Consider the following 19,054-nt stretch of genomic DNA (forward strand, 5'->3'; position numbering starts at 1 on the left):
TAAACAAAAATTTAGAAACAGAAGCTTCATTCCATGATAGAGCAAAATATGAAGTAATTCCCTGCCCTAACTTCTTCCGTTTGGTGTAACTGTCAAAGATTCCCACTCTGACCTTTAGGATCACTGTAGAAAGAGTAATGTCATGGTAATTACCACACACTAACAACTTTCATCCTATTCACATTTTAATACTTCTTCAAGCCACATGGTAAAATAGTAGGTGGCAATCTTACTATCACTGTATCCTTTCAGGGAAAGTGGTACTATACCCTTACTTGATAATTCAGTAAATTTCTGATGTCAGAAGTCCTTACAATCTATAACAATTTCATAGTTCTGAAGAAAACAATTTTACTAAGGAAGGAAATTATGATGCCCTGATGTTTACTCATCAGCCAATCCAGGGAAAACTGAGTACTTGGCTTATTAGGAAAATATGACATAAGACTTGATTTCAACTCTATGAAGAAGACACTGAAATATCCTTGCAGCTCATTTATTAATGGAGGAGTCATTGATGTTCATGTTTGACCCTGGTAGGTATGTCCTGGCTGTCATGAGGAATGCCTGCTTTGCTTGTCATAGGTGATATAATCGACAAACAGAGTGAGATCTCTCCTCTGAATACCTATTGTCAGGACTGGGGACCATTGGTCTATTTGACAGGTTACATATCATTTTCTTCCAGATTTGGTGAGGAGAGAACATCTTTTAGGATGTCAGCATAGTATGGACTAAATACGTCCTGATTATGGTGCATTAGGTTGACAAACTTCCAGCCTAGTTCAGCCAACTCCGCTTCAATGAAAAGAAGGCCTCCAGCAGAATTTATAAGAGATTCCTGCATGCCACGAACCAGACAACGTTTGAGAAACAAATGGATTCGTTGTTCTGTCAACAAAGAAAAATAAAAGAATATGGGATGAAAGGTTTCACAAGAAATTCATGCCATGCTTTCTTCTCACCAAAGTTTTATATTAACTAAATTTTAAATGAGTGAATACAATACTTTTTTATGTCACATAAATTGGATTTTTGTAAATTCTGTTTTAGGTGAAGAATTGTCATCCAGCACCAAAGATAGTGAATTATCAAAATATGATGAGCTAGGAATTGAGGTGCAACTTAGTGGTAGAACATTTGCCTAGCATGTGCAAGTCATTGACCTTAATCCCTAGTCAAATGCATATACACACACCTAAAAACACATGCACATACATACCTAAACACACACACACACACACACACACACACACACACACACACAGTGGTGATTAAATATGATTAGTATGTTTGATACAGGTTACAGTCATCAGATGAGCTTATAAAAAATACTATACCAATCTATAAATGAGATACTAGTATGCAAGTATGCAGTTTACTTAATATGGTCTATTTATACCTGAAATGCTAAGAACATATATTAAAGCCAGTGTACCAATATTCCCAAACTAGACTATAAAATATTGAAGTAAAAGAAAGCTGGTCAAATTATTACTTCCATTGCACAGTGAAACATCTTCTACAGCATAACATAGTAACATATCCAAGAAGGGTAAAAGGGACCAATATATATGGTACCTTCAGCCATGTGGTAAAGACATAGTTTTCTAACATTGAACTTGGGCCGTATTAACATAAACGCCAAGAATGACTTATTGTTGATTTAAACTCCATATTTACACTGAAAGTTAAAATGATATATTTGCTCTTTACACTGAAAATAAATCTAGTTCAACCTTATGTAACAAGAACTTAACAAGTACATAACAAATACTACCTAAAATTATCATGCTTTTCCATTTTTTTTTTTAATTTATTGAGAGACTGAAAGAGAACGGGTGTGCCAGAGGCTCTAGCTCCAGACACATGTGCCACCTTGTGCATGTGGCTTACATGAGTAATGGGGAAATCCAAATTGGGTCCTTAGGATTGCAGGAAAGCACCTTAACTGCTAAGTCATCTCTCTAGCATGCTTTTCCATTTTTCTTTTTATTTATTTATTTTTAATTAGTTTTGTACTCAGTGTAATCAGTCAAGTTTGTACCATTGTTAGCCTCCTCTCTGTTCTGCCCCCTCCACAGGGACCCTACTCATTGGCAAATATGGGTTGTGCATTGTGGGGTTGGCCATCAGTTATGGGTAGGAGGAAATGTCTCTGTGTATCATGACCCACTGTGTGGCTCTGACATTCTTTCTGCCCCCACTTCTGCAAATTCTGCCCCCACTTCTGCAAATCTCCCTGAGCCATGTTGGGTTTGTTTTAGGTCTGCTTCAGTGATGAGGTTTTGGGAGCCTCTGTGTCTCTGGATATCTGATTTGGTAGGTGTTGATTGTTCTCTGTGTTGATCTCCTTCACCCTTGTGCTGGTGCCCATTTCACCAAGAGAACAGCACTCTTGCTTATTTCCCAATTACTCTTAATTTCAGCTGGGGCCTCTATGCGGTGTGATGGGCTGGTTCTATCCTTAGGATCTGCATCTATCTTTCCTTCCCTAGGAGGTGCAGTGTGGTTAGGCAGATGCCCTCTGGACCATAAGTCCCACTTTTCCATTTTAAATGGGTCACTAACTCACTTTTTCAAGCAAAGCACACACATGAGAGCAGAGTCTGCCTGCCCTCCCAACATATTATTCTTGCTATTTGTCACCACAAATATCATGGGGACACTTACCAATAATGATACGAACATCGTTTTCTTTCTTAGCAATGTTCTGGAGTTGGCCTACAAGAGATGCTCTATTTTTACGGCTCAAAGCTTTGAGACCTTTGTCCTTGAGGCCTTGATGGATTTCTTCAGACACCTGTTCACTTACACGTCGCATAACTTCTTCAGGCCTAGATCATAAAGAACAGAAAACAGAGTTGCCTTGGCATAGGGACAAAACCCAGAAATCCCCATACCATAACCCAGACCCACCCAAAAATAACTGTGCATTTCTGCTATCAATAGATAGCATGAATGAGTGGACATGTGGAATATTTTCATTGTTTCCCTTCAAAGAACCAACTAATATGTTTGTATTATATACCCTAGTATCTACACAACATTCTTCTTGCCAAAAGATTTTTTTTAGGTATCTTTTATAGTTGCTCTCCCTACTTTACCAACTAAAATGAAAATACGAGGACATCCCATTAAGATGGTGGCATAGGAACCACGTTAAAGCAGTGTAGGGAAGAAAAGGGGAAAAAATAGCAAAATACACTTTTCTACTAAAAAGTGAAGGTGTATAAGACATTGTTGTTTGGGTAAGATGACGAGTCACACCAAACCAGCCTAGGGAGGGATTTAAGCAAAACCACAGCAAAATACAATTTTCTTCCAAAAAGTGAAGGTGTATAAGTTTACATCAGCCACAGAAGAGAAGCAGGAGAGACCAATATCTACCAGGAAGGAAGAAACCAGCTAGAATCCAATGGAGGTGCTTGTAGCTTACACAGATCCGTGCACCTGCCTGGCCCTGGTGCCCAGCAGCAGGAACAAAGAACGAACATGGGGATTTTCCAACCTCATCAAACCTGAAGGGGAGACAACAAAGATGAGCTAAAGAGCTGCTGAAAGGGACACAGGTGGGACCAGCTGAGCAGTTACAGTACAATTCAAGGCTTCCTGCATTCTCCCATCCCCCAACCATCAGAACCATGAACCGCCAAAGAATGCATTCAGCACCTGGCAGCAGGACATCCAGCACAGCTGATCAGAGCACCAGCCTGACATCATAACACGGAGGGATAAAGGTGGGCACTCAACAATAGTGAGATTGGAAGCCACCCAAAAAGGTAACAAGGCCAACTGACAAAAAAGCAGGTGCATAAGCCTGCACTAGAAGTGCTAATCTCTCTTTCCATGTCAGGGCAGGTTATGGGTTACATATTTGTTGCGTGCTTTACCATTTTCAACTAAGTTGTATTTGGGGGTTGACTATTGCTGCCTTTGAGGCTTTCAGATTCATAGGGCCTTTTTTTTCTGTTATTATCAGGGGCAGGGTCTGATTCATACCCAAGCTGACCTGAAACCTATTTCACAACAGAAGTCTCAACCACCCAGCTGACAGGACTAAGGGTGTAGAGTGACGCACACCCTTATGGATTTTGGCTTTATAAGGTTATCTGTTTGTTTCAATCCCCACACTTGCATCTCAGTGTTGGTTGTTATTGAATGTATATGTTGCTCAGTTGAATTTTAGAATTTGGCCAGTAAATTGCTCCACCCAGCCCACTAGGATACTTGAATAACAGGTAAATTCAAAACCTATGATTACTTCTAAGGTTTAATTAGAGTACAAGAGCTATCCTTGGCACCTTAAACTCCTATTCTGAAGGTACATAATGTTGGATTTCTAAGTCTACGAGAAACACAAAGAATTAAGATAACACAACCCCACCAAATATTAAAAATCCATCATAAATGACCCCCAATGAGACTTTTTTAGATGAAATGCCTGACAAAGATTTATCAAAATAAAATGATTTCATCTATACTCAAAGAAATCAAAGAAGAAACCAAAGGAATCAAAGGATAAAACAAAGGAATTAAAGAAGAAAACAAACTCCTGATGAAATTCAAAGAGAACACAGGAAAGCAACTTAATTAAATAAGGAGGTCATGATAAGACATGAGGAAGGAAATAGAAATACTGAAGAAAAATCAGGCAGAAATTCTAGCACAGAAAAACACAAATAAAATCTGTGGAAAGTCTCACCAGTATAATGGATAAAGGAGGAAACAGAATATCTAAAGTAGAAGACCAGGTGTCGGATCTAATATAGTCCAACAAAGAGAAAGATAAGCTAATAGGAAAGTATGAAGGGGAATTTCAAGATATTTGGGCCACCATGAAAAGATCAAACATAAGAATTCAGGGTATAGTAGAAGAATTTCACTCCAAAGGCATAGTAGGAGTTTTCAACAAAATCACAGAAGAAAACTTTCCCCAAATTTGGAAAGAAATTCCAATGTAGATACTGTAAGCTTTTAGAACACCAAACAGGAAAAACCTGGAAAGACCCTTTCCTTGCCATGTTATAATTAAACTACTAAACATGCAAACCAAAGAAAATATATTGAAAGCAGTTAGAGATCAAAAGCAAGTCACCTATAAAGGCAATATAATTAGGATCACAGCAGATTACTCAACACAAACTTTCAAAGCCAGAAGGGTTTGGGATTATGTATTCCAAGTTCTAAAAGATAACAACTATCAACCAAGATTATTTTATCCTGCAAAGCTATCTATCCAGATTGAAGGAGAAATAAGGACATTCCACAACAAAAACATGCTAAAGGACTTCATGACAACAAAGCCATATCTATCAAAAGTACTTGAGGGAATCCTTCAAGCTGAGGAGAAAGCAAAGCACACACATGAGGAAACAGGAAAAATAATACTCAAATAACAGTTGAAACAATAGAGTAAAAGGAAATCAGGAAGTACTACTAAACAAGAAGAATGGTGAGAATGAACATATACATTTCAATAATAACTCTTAATATCAATGTCATCAATGCCCCAACCAAAAGACAGGCTTGCAGACTGAATTAAAATGCAGAATCCTTCTGTTTGTTGCCTCCATGAAACACAACTCTCAATAAAAGATAGACACTGTCTTAGGGAAAAAGGATGGAAATTGGTATTTCAAACAAAAAAAACAAGCAGGGGTTGCAATCCTAATATATAAAAGGATAGACTTCAAACCAATTTTAGTGAGTAAAGATAAATAAGGTCCCTTTATACTGATTAAAGGAACAGAAGGACATTACAGTCCTAAGCATGTATGCACCTAACATGGAGGTTCCCAGTTTCATCAATAAACACTATTAGACATATGGTCACAGATAACACCAAATACAATTGTAGTTGGTGACTTCAATGCTCAACTCCCACCAATTGACAGGCCATCCCAGCAAAAAATAAACAGAGAGAACACTGGATTAAATGATGTCATGGAACAAAAGTACCTAACAGATATCTACAGAACATTCCATATAAATGCTGCAGAATATATAGTTTTTTCAGCAGCACATGGAACATTCTCCAAAATAGACCATATATTATGACAGAAAGTAAATAATAACAAATACAGGAAAATTTCAATAATCCCTTGTACTCTATCTGACCACAAAGGAATTAAGCGACAAATCAGCAACAAGAAAAACTACAGACCATACAGAAATTCATGGAGACTAAACAGTACACAATTGAATTATGAATGGGACATAGAAGAAATCAAATAGGAAATAAATAAATTCATAGAATCAAATTATGATGAGAATACAGCATACCAAAACCTTTGGGACACAATGAAGACAGTCCTATGAGGGTTATGCATTTCAGTTTTTCCACAAATTCATAGCTCTAAGTGCCTACATTAAGAAATTAGAGAAGCCAAGTGTGGTGGTACATATCTTTAATCCTAGTACTTGGGAGGCAGAGGTAAGAGGATTGCCATGATTTTTAGGCTGTCCTGAGACTATGTAGTGAATTTCAGGTCAGTCTGAGCTAAAGTGAGAACCTACCTCAAAAAAAGTAGAAAGAAAGAAAGAAATTAGAGTGTTCACAAGTAAACAATTTACTGCTTCACCTTAAATTCTTAGAAAATAAAGAAGAATAAGGAAAGCCAGACTTCCAGTTAAGATGGCGGCGTAGGTACCACACCAAAGCAGCCTAGGGGGGAAAAAAGACCAAAAAAAACTCAGCAAAATACAAACTTTTACTAAAAAGTGAGGTATATAGGAAATTGAAGTGGCAGCAGAGAGGTAGAAGAGATCCAGAGCATCCAGAGCCCGCACAGGCCGGCAAAAGCGGCTCCGTCAGCTCGGCCAACCACAGCGGCGCACCAGAAAGCCGCCAGGCTTGGCTCCAGCTGCAGGAAAAGCCAGGTGCGGGAGCTTCCCCTCACACCGTGCTCTCTGCAACTCGGGAAACATGAGGGGAGAGCGGCAGCGAGCAGCAGAGGAGCAGACCGTGAGGTAGAAGAACACCTGGAGTAGTGAGAGAACCAGAGCAGCTGCAGCTCCCTCCCCTCTCCCACTGCCTGAGCCCAGCTCCAGCAAACAGATCATAGTTCCCGGGACCAGGCCACGCCAACTTGAGCCAACAGTGGGACCCAAGCAGGAGCAGAGTTCAGCAGCAACATCAGTGGCTCTGGCACCAGTAACAGCAGCCCCAGCAGCAGCAGACCTAGGAGCGGCAGCAGTGGAAGACCCAGCAGCAGCAGACCTAGGAGCAGCAGCAGCGGCAGACCCAGCAGCAGCAGCTTCAGTGGGAGCAGCGGCAGTGGACACAGCAGCAGTAGCTTCAGCAGCAGTGGTGGCTCCAGCAGTGGCAGCTACAGCAGCAGCAGAGGTGGCAGCAGCAGTGGGTCCAGCAGCAGCACCTTCAGCAGCAGCAGCAGTGGCAGCTTGAGCAGCAGCAGTTCCAGCAGCAGGGGTGCTGATCTGCAGGGCCACACTTGCCAGGCTCAGTTTGCCCCACAGGAAAAGCCAGTGCCCAGCTCCAGAAATCAGAACAGCAGCCCGACGACCCAGGCAGCAACTTGACTGAGACCAAAATCATCCAAGGTAACTGGGATTGCACCAGGGAAGGGTCTCACTTGGTCGCAAGCTGACTTGGATCCCCAACAGACCAGAAATCTTAACCTCTTTGTTGATAGAGGATCTGGTCGTTATAATAACTACTCCTGCATACATACTCGGGGCTGTTTTTGATTGAATGTGTACAGTGTTTAGTTAAATTTTAGAATCTACCTGTATTTTATTCCACTCAGCCTGCTTGAATACTCCTATAGCAGGGAAACTCAACCCCTAAGAACATCTTTGTAGATACTCTGAGAATTTTAAGAGCCACACCTAACACCTTAAGCTCCTACCCTGAAAATATATTACATCAAATCAATTGATACAGCTAAGAATACCCAGCTAGCTAGAAAATCCAAGCATTAGCTTAATCCAAGATGCAAAAGTATATACATTATAACACATGAAACACTAAAAAGCAAGACGATATAAATCCACCTAAAAGTATTAATGCATCAGAAATGTCCTCCAGTGAGAACGAGTTAGAGGAAATGCCTGAGAAAGAGTTCAAAAGAATGATTATAAATATGTTCAAAGAGGTCAAAGAATAAGGAAAGCAAAAAATCAGTATATAGAAAAAAAATGATTAGGGCAGAAATTAATAAAATATAAACCAAAATAATAATCCAAAGAATTAATGAAACAAATAGTTGGTTCTTTGAAAGGATAAATAAGATTGATAAACCCTTAGCAAATCTGACCAGATGAAAGAGAGAAAAGATGAGAATTAATAAAATGAGAGATGAAAAAGGCACCATTACAACAGATACCAAGGAAATTCAGAAAATCATAAGGACATGCTTTAAGAATATATGTGCTTCTAAGTTTGAAAATCTGAACGAAATGGATGATTTCCTTGATTCATACGACCTGCCAAAATTAAATCAAGATGAGATAAACTGCTCAAATAGACCTATAACAGGTACAGACTACCAAGCAGTTATGAAAAGTCTCCCAAATTTAAAAAAAAAAAATCCAGGCCCAGATATATTCACTGGTGAATTTTACCAGACCTCCATGGAAGAACTAACACCACTGCTTCCCAAACTTTTCCATAATATAGAAAAGGAAGGAATTCTACTGAACTCCTTCTACAAAGTCAGCAACATCCTGATACCAAAACCAGATGAAGACAGAACAGAAAAAGAAAATTACAGACCAATCTCCCTCATGAACCTAGATGCAAAAATTCTCAACAAAATACTGGAACACAGAATACAAGAATATATGAGAAAGATTATTCACCCCATCCAAGTACACTTTATCCCAGAGATACAGGGATGGTTCAACATTCACAAACTGATAAATGCAATATATAGTATAAATAGACTGAAGGACAAAAATCATATGATCATCTCAGTATATGGAGAAAAGGCATTTTACAAAGTCTAATATCCCTTCATGGTAAAAGTCTTACAGAAACTGAGAATAGAAGGAAAATATCTCAACATAATAAAAGTTATTTATGACAAACCTACAGCCAACATAATACTAACTGAGGAAAAACTTGAAACTTTTCCACTAAATTCAGGAACAAGACAAGGGTGTCCACTGCCCCCCTTTCTAATTAATATAGTACTGGAAGTCTTAGCTATAGCAATAAGGTAAGATATGCTCATAAAAGGGATACAAATTGGAAAGGAAGAGATAAAATTACCATTATTTGCAGATGATATGATTCTATACACAAAGGACCCTAAAGACTCTATTAGAAAACTATAAAAGCTAATAAATAATTTTAGCAATATAGCAGTATACAAGATAAACACACAGAAAGCAGTAGCTTTCCTATAAGCTAGCAACAAATATGCAGAGGATGAAATCAGGGACTCTCTCCCATTCACTATTGCCTCAAAAAATAAATGAAGTACCTTGGAATAAACCTAACCAAGAAAGCACTGGATCTCTATGATGAGAATTTTAAAACATTCAAGTGAGAAATTGCAGAAGACAATAAGAAATGGAAAGACATCCCATGTCCTTGGATTGGAAGAATCAATATTGTGAAAATGTCAATCTTACCAAAAGCAATCTACACATTTAATGTGATCCACATTAATATTCCGATGGCATTCTTCATGGAAACATAAAAAACAATCCTAAAATTCATTTGGAAGCACAAAAGTCCTTGAATAGCCAAAACAATTTTTATTTATTTATTTATTTTTATTTGAGAGCGACAGACACAGAGAGAAAGACAGAGGAAGAGAGAGAGAATGGGCGCACCAGGGCTTCCAGCCTCTGCAAACGAACTCCAGATGTGTGCACCCCCTTGTGCATCTTAGCCAAAACAATTTTGAGCAACAAATTTAAGGCTGGTGGTATCACTATACTGGATTTTAAGCTACATTACAAAGCCATAGTAATAAAAACAGCATGGTACTATCACAAAGACAGACATGGAGATCAATGAAACAGAACAGAGGACCCAGATGTTAATTCTGGCAGCTACAGCCTACTGTTTGTCAATGAATGTGTATATTGTTCAGTTAAATTTTAGAATTTGCCTGTATTTTCTTCCATCCAGCCTCCTAGAATACTCACATAGCAGGCCAATGCAACACCTACAGTCACTTTGTGGTTACTCTGAGAGTCTTTAAGAGCCACACCTAGCACCTTAAGCTCCTACAGTGAAGATAAATAACATCAAATTGATGGATACATATAAGAATACTGCAGATAATTTGAAAACCCAAACATAAAATAAATCTAAGATGCAAAAATATGTACATTATAATACAAGATACACAAAAAATTAAGACAATATAATTCCACCAATAATTATAAATCCATCAGAAATGAACTCATGTGAGACTGATTTAGAGGAAATGCCTGAGAAAGATTTTAAAAGAATGATTTTGTATATATATATACTCAAAGAAATAAAGAGGAAATAAAAGGAATCAAAATATTCACAGGAAACCAATTTAATGAAATAAGGAGGTCAATATAAGACATGAATAAGGAAAAGGAAATGCTATTGGAAAAAAGTCAGAAATACTACCAATGAAAAACACAGTAAATCACATAAACTGAAAATAAATGAATAAACTTGAATCTCTAATTTCACTTTTTATTTTGGTATGTGTTGCAGTGAGGTTGACATGTCTGGCAAAAATCACCTGACCAAGAGCAACTTGTGGGAAAAAAAAAGGTTGATTTTGGCTTACAGATTTGAAAGGAAGCTCCATCATGGCAGGATAAAATGGTGGCATGAGCAGAGGGTGGACATCAGCCTCCTGGCTAACAACAGATGGACCACATCAATAGGATAGTGTGTCAAACACTGACAAGGGGAAACTAATACTGATAAGCCTGCCCCCAACAATACACTGCCTCTGAGAGGTGATAATTCCAAAATCTTCATCAGCTGGGAACCTAGCATTTAGAACACCTAAGTTTATGGAGGATACCTGAATATCAAACTACCACATTCTGTCCCTAGCCCCCATAAACTGATAAACATCTATGATGTAAAATACAATGCTTTCAGTCCAACTTTAAAAGTATACATACATACATACATACATACATACATATATATATATATGAAATGAGCTTATGGGGGGCAATGGAATCAAACCACCACACGATGGAATCCCTGTATGCTATATAAAATCAGTAGGATTGATCAAATGATCAACTTATGAGAGGCCATAACACAAATCTACTGACATCCTATGACATATACAATGACTCACCTTTAACAAACATAGCAATGAATATTATTTGTACCAAACCAACCTCCACACTATTCTCTGTGGAAAATAAAATGAGTTTGATTTTTTTCTATCTCAAGCCTGATTATATTTTACTGAAGATAGCAACACTCATTTTTGAACCCGGTTCCCAAATGCCCCTCTTTATGAAGAATAATATTAAAATATAGTGCCTTCCTGTGTCCCAAACACCCCATAATTTTTCACTGTAATAAAGATCTATGAAACATACTCGATGATAAAATCTTCAGTTAATGCCATGGTTATGCATTTCAGTTTTTCCACAAATTTGGGTGAGCTGAATAAAACACCATAAGAGAAACTTTTTGCTACTAGCAGAACTGAGGCCAGGATAGTTAAATCGTACAACTTCGCCTTCATGATCTGTAGTCGTGCTCTGTCCATCATCAGAGTCTGGTGAGGCAGAGAAGAAGAGGCTATCAGGAAAGGAGGATTCTAATGATGGTGCTGAATACAAAACAACATGACAATGCCCCCAATACATATTCCTACTTCAGGAAATTCTTCATTTCCGTGATCTCTGAGAACAAGGTTCAGGTAGCCTTGGTATAACACCATTGTGAGACTAGGAGGTTCTGGGTTAACTTCTGTGACTGGAAATGATAATGCCATACTAAGGGAGGTGCTGGGAGCATTTGAAGCACGCATCCGTGTGATGAGGTCAGTTGCTGCTCTGGTTATCCATTTTGTGGTGCGCTTAAGGAGATCTATGACAGAAAAGAGAATGCTATCTTCAAATTCTAAGGCTTTAGGGCCAAGAATGATTTTATAGGTCTTTTATCTTAGAAAAATGTAGAATCTCCATACCCTTGATCCAAGAAAACATCTATTCAAAGAATTATAAAAAAGTAGATTCAAGTCATTTTTTTCCCTTCTACTTAAATTTTATACATACTGGGCTGCTTGTTGAGGAGTTTCTGAAATTCATCTCGTTCATCCTGGAAAGAATGTTCCTGTAAATATGGTTGAACATTCCTGATAGTATAATTTGCCATGTCCCTTTTCATCAGGATCAAAACCTGGAAGATACCCCTGACATAGAAAGACATAAAATATTAAATTATGACATAAAATCTCACCAGGTGTGGTGGAGCATGTCCTTAATCCCAGCATTTGAAAGCTGAGGTAGAAGGATCATTGTAAGTTCAAGGCCAGCCTGATCCTATATAGTGAATTACAGGCCAGCCTGGGCTAGAGAGGGACCCTATCTAAAAGAAAGTAAAGAAAGAAAGAAAGAAAGAAAGAAAGAAAGAAAGAAAGAAAGAAAGAAAGAAAGAAAGAAAGAAAGAAAGAAAGAAAGAAAGAAAGAAAGAAAGAAAGGAACTCTCCTATTAAGAAATGAAATTCAAAGAAAAAAAATGCCAGTTGTGGTGGCACATGCCTTTAATCCTAGCCCTGGGGAGGCCAAGGCAGGAGAATCACTATGAGTTCAAGGCCAGCCCAATACTACATAGTTAATTCCAGGTCAGCCTGGGCTATAGCAAGACACTGGTCCTTGGAATACCAAAACAAAAAGGGAATAAATCATAAAATTACAGTATTTTAGAGTTACAATAGTCTTATAAAACAACAATCCTACTTCAATTACAAAATGCTGTCATTTGAATGTATCCCCAAACTCCACATGTTAAAAACTTAATCCTTGGACTGGAGAGATGGCTCAGCAGCTGCAAGTGCTTACCTGTAAAGCCTGACTGCCTACATACAATTCCCCAGTACTCACTTAAAGCCAGATGCACAAAGTGGTAACTATGTCTGGAGTTTGTAGTTAAGCCCTGACATGCAATTCTCACTCATTCTTATCCCCCCCCCATCTCTCTCCTTCCTTTCCTCCCTCCCTGCAAATGAAAATATTTTTTTAAAGACTTAATCCTCAGTGTGACAATGCTTACAGGATATGTGTTTAGGTTATGAAGTATTCCTTTTAATGAGTTAATAAGTTTAGTTATAAAAGGGTTTGAGGCTTAGAATTCAATCCATAGTTCTACTTGACTCTGTAATAGTTTTCTTCATTCTGGCACCAAGAACATCCTTACCAGTTGCAGTAACTCACTAATAAGTGTCCTACCCTCCAGAAATATAAGAAATAAGTCTCTGCTTTAAAATATACCTATTCTTACGTATTTTGCAGTATAATAAAATGAACTAAGGCAGAAAGCTAATACTGATAATTAGTACTGTTGCTATCTGCAATACTCAAAATATAAAAGTATTTTTTAGAACTGTGTAATAGGCAGAATCTGGGAGAGTTTAGGAGAGCAATCTAGAAAAAGCTATGAATTGAGTATTGTGAATGATTCAGGTGAAGAATCAAAAGAAGAGACTATCTCTAGTTAAAATTTGGTCATGGATATTACTTAAGTGCTTTTATAATAAGAATGCTGATATAAATATTGATAATAAGGGCAATTCTTATGAAATCTCAGGTGATAATAATGACACTTATTAGAAACCCCAAAACACTATCTTTTGGGAAAACAGAATAAATGCCAGGCTTTGATATAAAGTGGCACAGAATTATAATTAATTGTGCCCAAGCCTAAGAGATTTATGGGAGGTATATCATGGTATCTAGCACAGTGTTTTCTTTCATGGTATCTAAGATATATTTCAGAGCACAAGTAATGGTCTGAAGACAGTTTGGCATGTCAAAAGTCATGCTGAACTTCAATTTCTATTATGAGGTAATAAGATGGTTTAAATTAACTGTGGTATTTATAAATGAAAACTTTGGAACATGATTGACATTATCCAAGATTTGAGTGAAAACTAGTGGTTTCAAAAGAAAATAGAGAGACTAGGACACATGTGTGTGCTTTCTCTCACCATGTGGTGCTCTTTACAAACACTGGAACTCTACTAACAAGAAATCCATCACTATATAAAGCTCCTCAAACTTGGACTTCCAGAACAGGAGCTATAATTAAGTTATCTGTATAATGTACTCATTCTGTGGCATCACATTATTAACAAATGAGAATATGCTAAAACAGCATATCTAGATTCTAACCTCAGTAACTCCACAGGATCTTTTATGCTCTCTAGATTCTGTACTGCTTCATCTCGAAATGGCACACATAATAAGGCCATCACATGGAGGATATTGGTAGAAAGAAGAGGAAAATCCAGAGTTCCATGTTCTGTTTCCTGTTTAAGGAGATCCATGTTCAGAGTTTCTTCAATCTCATTTCTTAGACCAGTCTGGCGTGGTAATAGCAGTGTTATCAAGATCTGCCCATAAAAAGAATCAAAGGAGCCAAATTCTGTTGAGAATCCTGGAATTTCACCAGTGAATAAAGATAAGGCATCCAGACTGTTTTCAAAGTGTTTAAATTTCTTAGAGTGTTATTTCTCATTGCTTAGGAGACAGTTACAATCTAAGAGATTACTGAGATCATTTATAGCAGTAATTATTATTTTAAGGTAAAAATAAATAATATAAATGAATACAAGAGCATTGTCAAAATAAGTGCAGGATACAACATAAATTACATACTGCCACAAAATGATGAGACATTCTTAATAAAGGATGGGGATTTTTTTAAGATTATTTCATGACAAAGAACGAAGGTGAAATAAGCAACTTGTCCTTAAATGGTCACTTGAAAAAATATGTAAACATAAGCATTGTTAATGAGCAAGGGTATTATTCTCTGTGCTTCTATCATTCTCTATGTTCAGTAAAAAATTGTTAAACTGAATAATATATTGTGTTATTATAGTGATGTCCTAGCTCGTATATTTCATCTCATGCAAATAAATGGAAGCCACTTGTAGTTTGAATTGACTGGCCCCTAATATATTCAGTATTTTGTTAAACTTTATAATTTATATCTATAGACACGTAGCTGGAGAAGGTGTCGACATGGGTAGGTCCTAGGGTTGTGTATTTTGAATTCCAATTCAAAGATATGTAAAGTTTTTTGAGCTTTGCCTGGATTCCAGGAGTGTACTTGCCTGCACTGGTGGTGGTTTTGCTTTTTGCTTCTCTCTCTCTCTCTCTCTCTCTCTCTCTCTCTCTCTCTCTCTCTCTCTCTCATTGGTCCTGTGAAAGGGGGCTAACTTCTTCTGCCATTATGGAACTTCCCATAGATCTGTAAATTTCAAATAAATTTCCTTCCTCCCATAACTGTGCCTGGTTTAAAACTTCATCCCAACAATATGTGGCTATTACACAAGTAGATACATCTATGTTCAGAAAGTTTGCTTTAGTTAAGATATTTGGAATGGTTATTAGTCAAAGGGTCCAAGAATTTTTAATATCAATACATTCAAAGTTGAATACTCACATGCTTAATATTGATGAGAAGCTCAAGAACACAAGAGAAGTCAGGAGGAGTGTTTGACAGTTGTTCTTTCAGGTGGTCCCAAAATGCTTCACACATTTGCTCCACAAACTTTGTGTCCATACTATTAAGAAGGTTAAATAAAACAATGATCTTAACTTAGATAATTTATATAAGATCATGATTTCTCAAATTGCATTTAAAATCATGAAAAACCATTTCATCAAAGGCATAATGTATATTTGCATTTGAAAAGGGCTAAATAAACTGTGGTAGTCTCAGATGCAAAAGCACTGATTAGGTCCAACATTTGACAAGGAGATCAGCAGCAAACAAAAACATCAAACTAAAAGAGGGCTAGCTGTAAAGAAGAAGGAGTTCAGTGGCAGGAAGGAGTGGAATGGGAACAAAAGAAAGTATAAGATAATTATTATAAACTTATATTATGTTCAAATATGAAAATTGTCAATTGAGAAAAGAATTTTCATGTGTGGTGGCACACACTTTAAATCCCAGTACTTTGGAAGCAGAGGTAGGAGAATTGCTGTGAGTTTGAGGCCATCTTGAGACTACAGATTGAATTCCAGGTCAGACTGGGCTAGAGTGAGACCCTACCTCAATAAAAGAAGAAAGAAAGAAAGAGAGAGAGAGAGAAAGGAAGGAAGGAAGGAAGGAAGGAAGGAAGGAAGGAAGGAAGGAAGGAAGGAAGGAAGGAAGGAAGGAAATAAAAGGAAAGGAAAGGAAAGGAAAGGAAAAGAAAAGAAAAGAAAAGAAAAGAAAAGAAAAGAAAAGAAAAGAAAAGAAAAGAAAAGAAAAGAAAAGAAAAGAAAAGAAAAGTTAAGCCAGGTGTAAGCCATGTTTGATCCCAGCACTAGGGAGGCAGAAGGAGGCATATCATCAAGAGTTCAAGTACAATTTGGGACTACATACTGAATTCCAGGACAGCTGGGGCAAGAGTGAGATTCTATCTTAAAAAAAAAAAAAGATGAATTAGAAGAAAAAGAAAGAACCTTGTGGTTCTAGAGCTCTCTCCATGTAATACAAAGCACCATAAACTAAAATTTAGGACCCTTACTTCTTATATTGAACCTACATCTTTCTTAGATATGACTTACTTTCTATTTCCACATGCATAGTCCTTTATCATCCTGCTGCAGTCAGGTTCACATTGCTGGCAGAAATCACCTGACCAAGAGCAGCTTGTGGGATAAAGGTTTTATTATGGCTTACAGACTCGAGGGGAAGCTCCATGATGGCAGAGAGTGGACATCACCTCTTGGCCAACATTAGGTGGACATTAGCATAGTGTGCCAAACACTGGCAAGGAGACACTGGCTATAATACCCATAAGCCTGTTCCCAACAATACACTGCCTCCAGGAGGCATTAATTCCCAAGTCTCCATCAACTGGGAACCTAACATTCAGAATATCTAAGTTTATGGGGAACACCTGAATCAAAGTACCACATATCACTTTTTCCTTCATGTCTGAAGTCTGGGTAAGTATCTGATAATGCTTCAAACAGCAAGGACAAAGTGAAATTCATTGTCTTCCCCCTTCAAACCTATAGCTCATTTACACTTGATCCTAAAAATCAAAAAGCTTACCTTTCTTCCTAAAAATGTCTTTAAAAATAAATATGCAAGTTTGTCTTAAAATATAAATTATTCAAAAATAAATGAAATGAAGTCAAAGTTTCTCCCTTAATATACCAATCCAGTTTGTAAGAAGCCTTTAACTATTATTTACCTAGTATGTGCTAAATCCCTTAATTAATTTCTCCTTGTGCATTTTATCTATTTAGTCAATAAATTCAAGAAACTCTTTCCTAAATATATCTGAAACCCATCATGATTTACCATGCACACCTATTTAAACAACTATAGTAGTCTACTAAGTGGCTGCCATGTCCCCAAAATGTGACATCTTGTCTAAAATCAATGATTTCCCAAGATACAAGTCTATTCACTATGGCCTATTCATTTAGAGTCCTTTAAGATCTAACACTGGTCTCAATGACCATGCATGAGCCTATTCTACCAATTCTCCTACTTTTATACACTTCCTCCTCCTAATATGTTGTATTACAACAATAAATAAAAATCTAATTATGGTGGGCACAGAAATATTTTCCACCATTCTATGCCACTGAAGACACTTTTCTTTTTCAATGGAGGTTCTTTTAACCATAGATCACCTAAAAAGTGATTATTTATACTCTAAAATTCAGCTCAAATGTTAAGAGTCTTTCTTAACATTCCCTAAACAGCTGACTACTAACATAGAGCCCATACACTAGATATGAGAGAACTTATTGCTCTGTACAATAACTATTTGACTATCTCTTCTACAGAAGCTTCTTGATGACAAAGACATCCTACTCATCTTTTTGCTCTTGGCATTCATCTTTCTACCTCCTTCCTGATACTCAATAATTGTTTGATAAATGAATAAATGGTAATGGGATTTTCCTAAAGAACCTATAACTATAACCAATACTTTTTAATCCTATAAGTAAATTAGTTTTCAATTCCAACTTTATAAACAAAAGATAATCCCAAATTCTATTCCAACCTTTTTCCAGTAAAATTTTGGTTTGTTATTTTGATGAAGGATGGTAATGGTAAGCAGTGAAAGTCAAACTCTAGATGATATTATACCTCCTACTTTATCTATCCACTCATAACTGGTATCATGACTAGGTTCTTTCTTCCTGCTCTAATTTCACCTTCCTCTTCACTCTTGCCAACAGGAACAGAAGTCTAATTCAGATACTAAACACTATAAGTATAATATAGAAGATGCTAGGATACTTGTGTTTTGGTGAACTCCCTTCAGAGAAGGCATACTTAGTATGTGTCACTATTAGCAAGTCATGGCAAATCTAAGATGGATGAGAATTAAAACAGCAATTAACAGAGCATGATGGTTTTGTTAAAGATTACCTAAGCTTTTAGTGGTATAATAACAGAAGCACTCAAAGTAAGAAATATTAAATTATAAACATCTGACAAAATATCCATTTAATTTCACTGTGTAATAAACTCTTATTTATGTATTTCAATATCAATATAACTAAAAAGAAGCACAATAAAGCTTATTTTTTTTTGCTTTATAAAGGAAATTTAGATTTAGAAATTTTCCTTGAAACCTCTTATCTCATGAGGAATGGGTAATATCACTATTTGAAAAGTTAACTACTGCACCAGTTTAATCAGCAGAAAATTAATAGTAGCCTGTAGAAGCTAAATCCTCCAAGTCATTCTAAAAAAATGAAATTATTAGCTAACAGCCTGGAATTAACATTTAATAATAATTACATTGCTTTATTTGCTATTTTTATATAATTTGACACTTTCAAATTTCAAACTAACTCATTAAATTGCTCAGATTATTTATCTGTACCATTTAAGGCATACTCAAAGAGCAAATTTCCTAATAAAATGGAT

At 36.9% G+C, this 19,054-nt stretch overlaps 1 protein-coding gene across 1 annotated transcript; it reads right to left on the reverse strand.

Annotated features, from left to right (window-relative positions):
* Positions 1-655: 655 nt before the first annotated feature.
* LOC101604559 (T-complex protein 11 X-linked protein 2) lies at positions 656-15,718 on the reverse strand. The gene is given in 7 exon segments (XM_004673208.3): positions 656-891; positions 2,674-2,837; positions 11,530-11,711; positions 11,811-12,025; positions 12,214-12,350; positions 14,329-14,549; positions 15,608-15,718. Coding segments are annotated over 7 exon segments (1,251 nt in total). The 5' UTR covers positions 15,704-15,718.
* Between the last annotated feature and the right edge of the window lie 3,336 nt (positions 15,719-19,054).

The sequence above is a fragment of the Jaculus jaculus genome, chromosome X (genome assembly GCF_020740685.1).
Source record: "Jaculus jaculus isolate mJacJac1 chromosome X, mJacJac1.mat.Y.cur, whole genome shotgun sequence".
Classification (NCBI taxonomy): Eukaryota; Metazoa; Chordata; class Mammalia; order Rodentia; family Dipodidae; genus Jaculus; species Jaculus jaculus.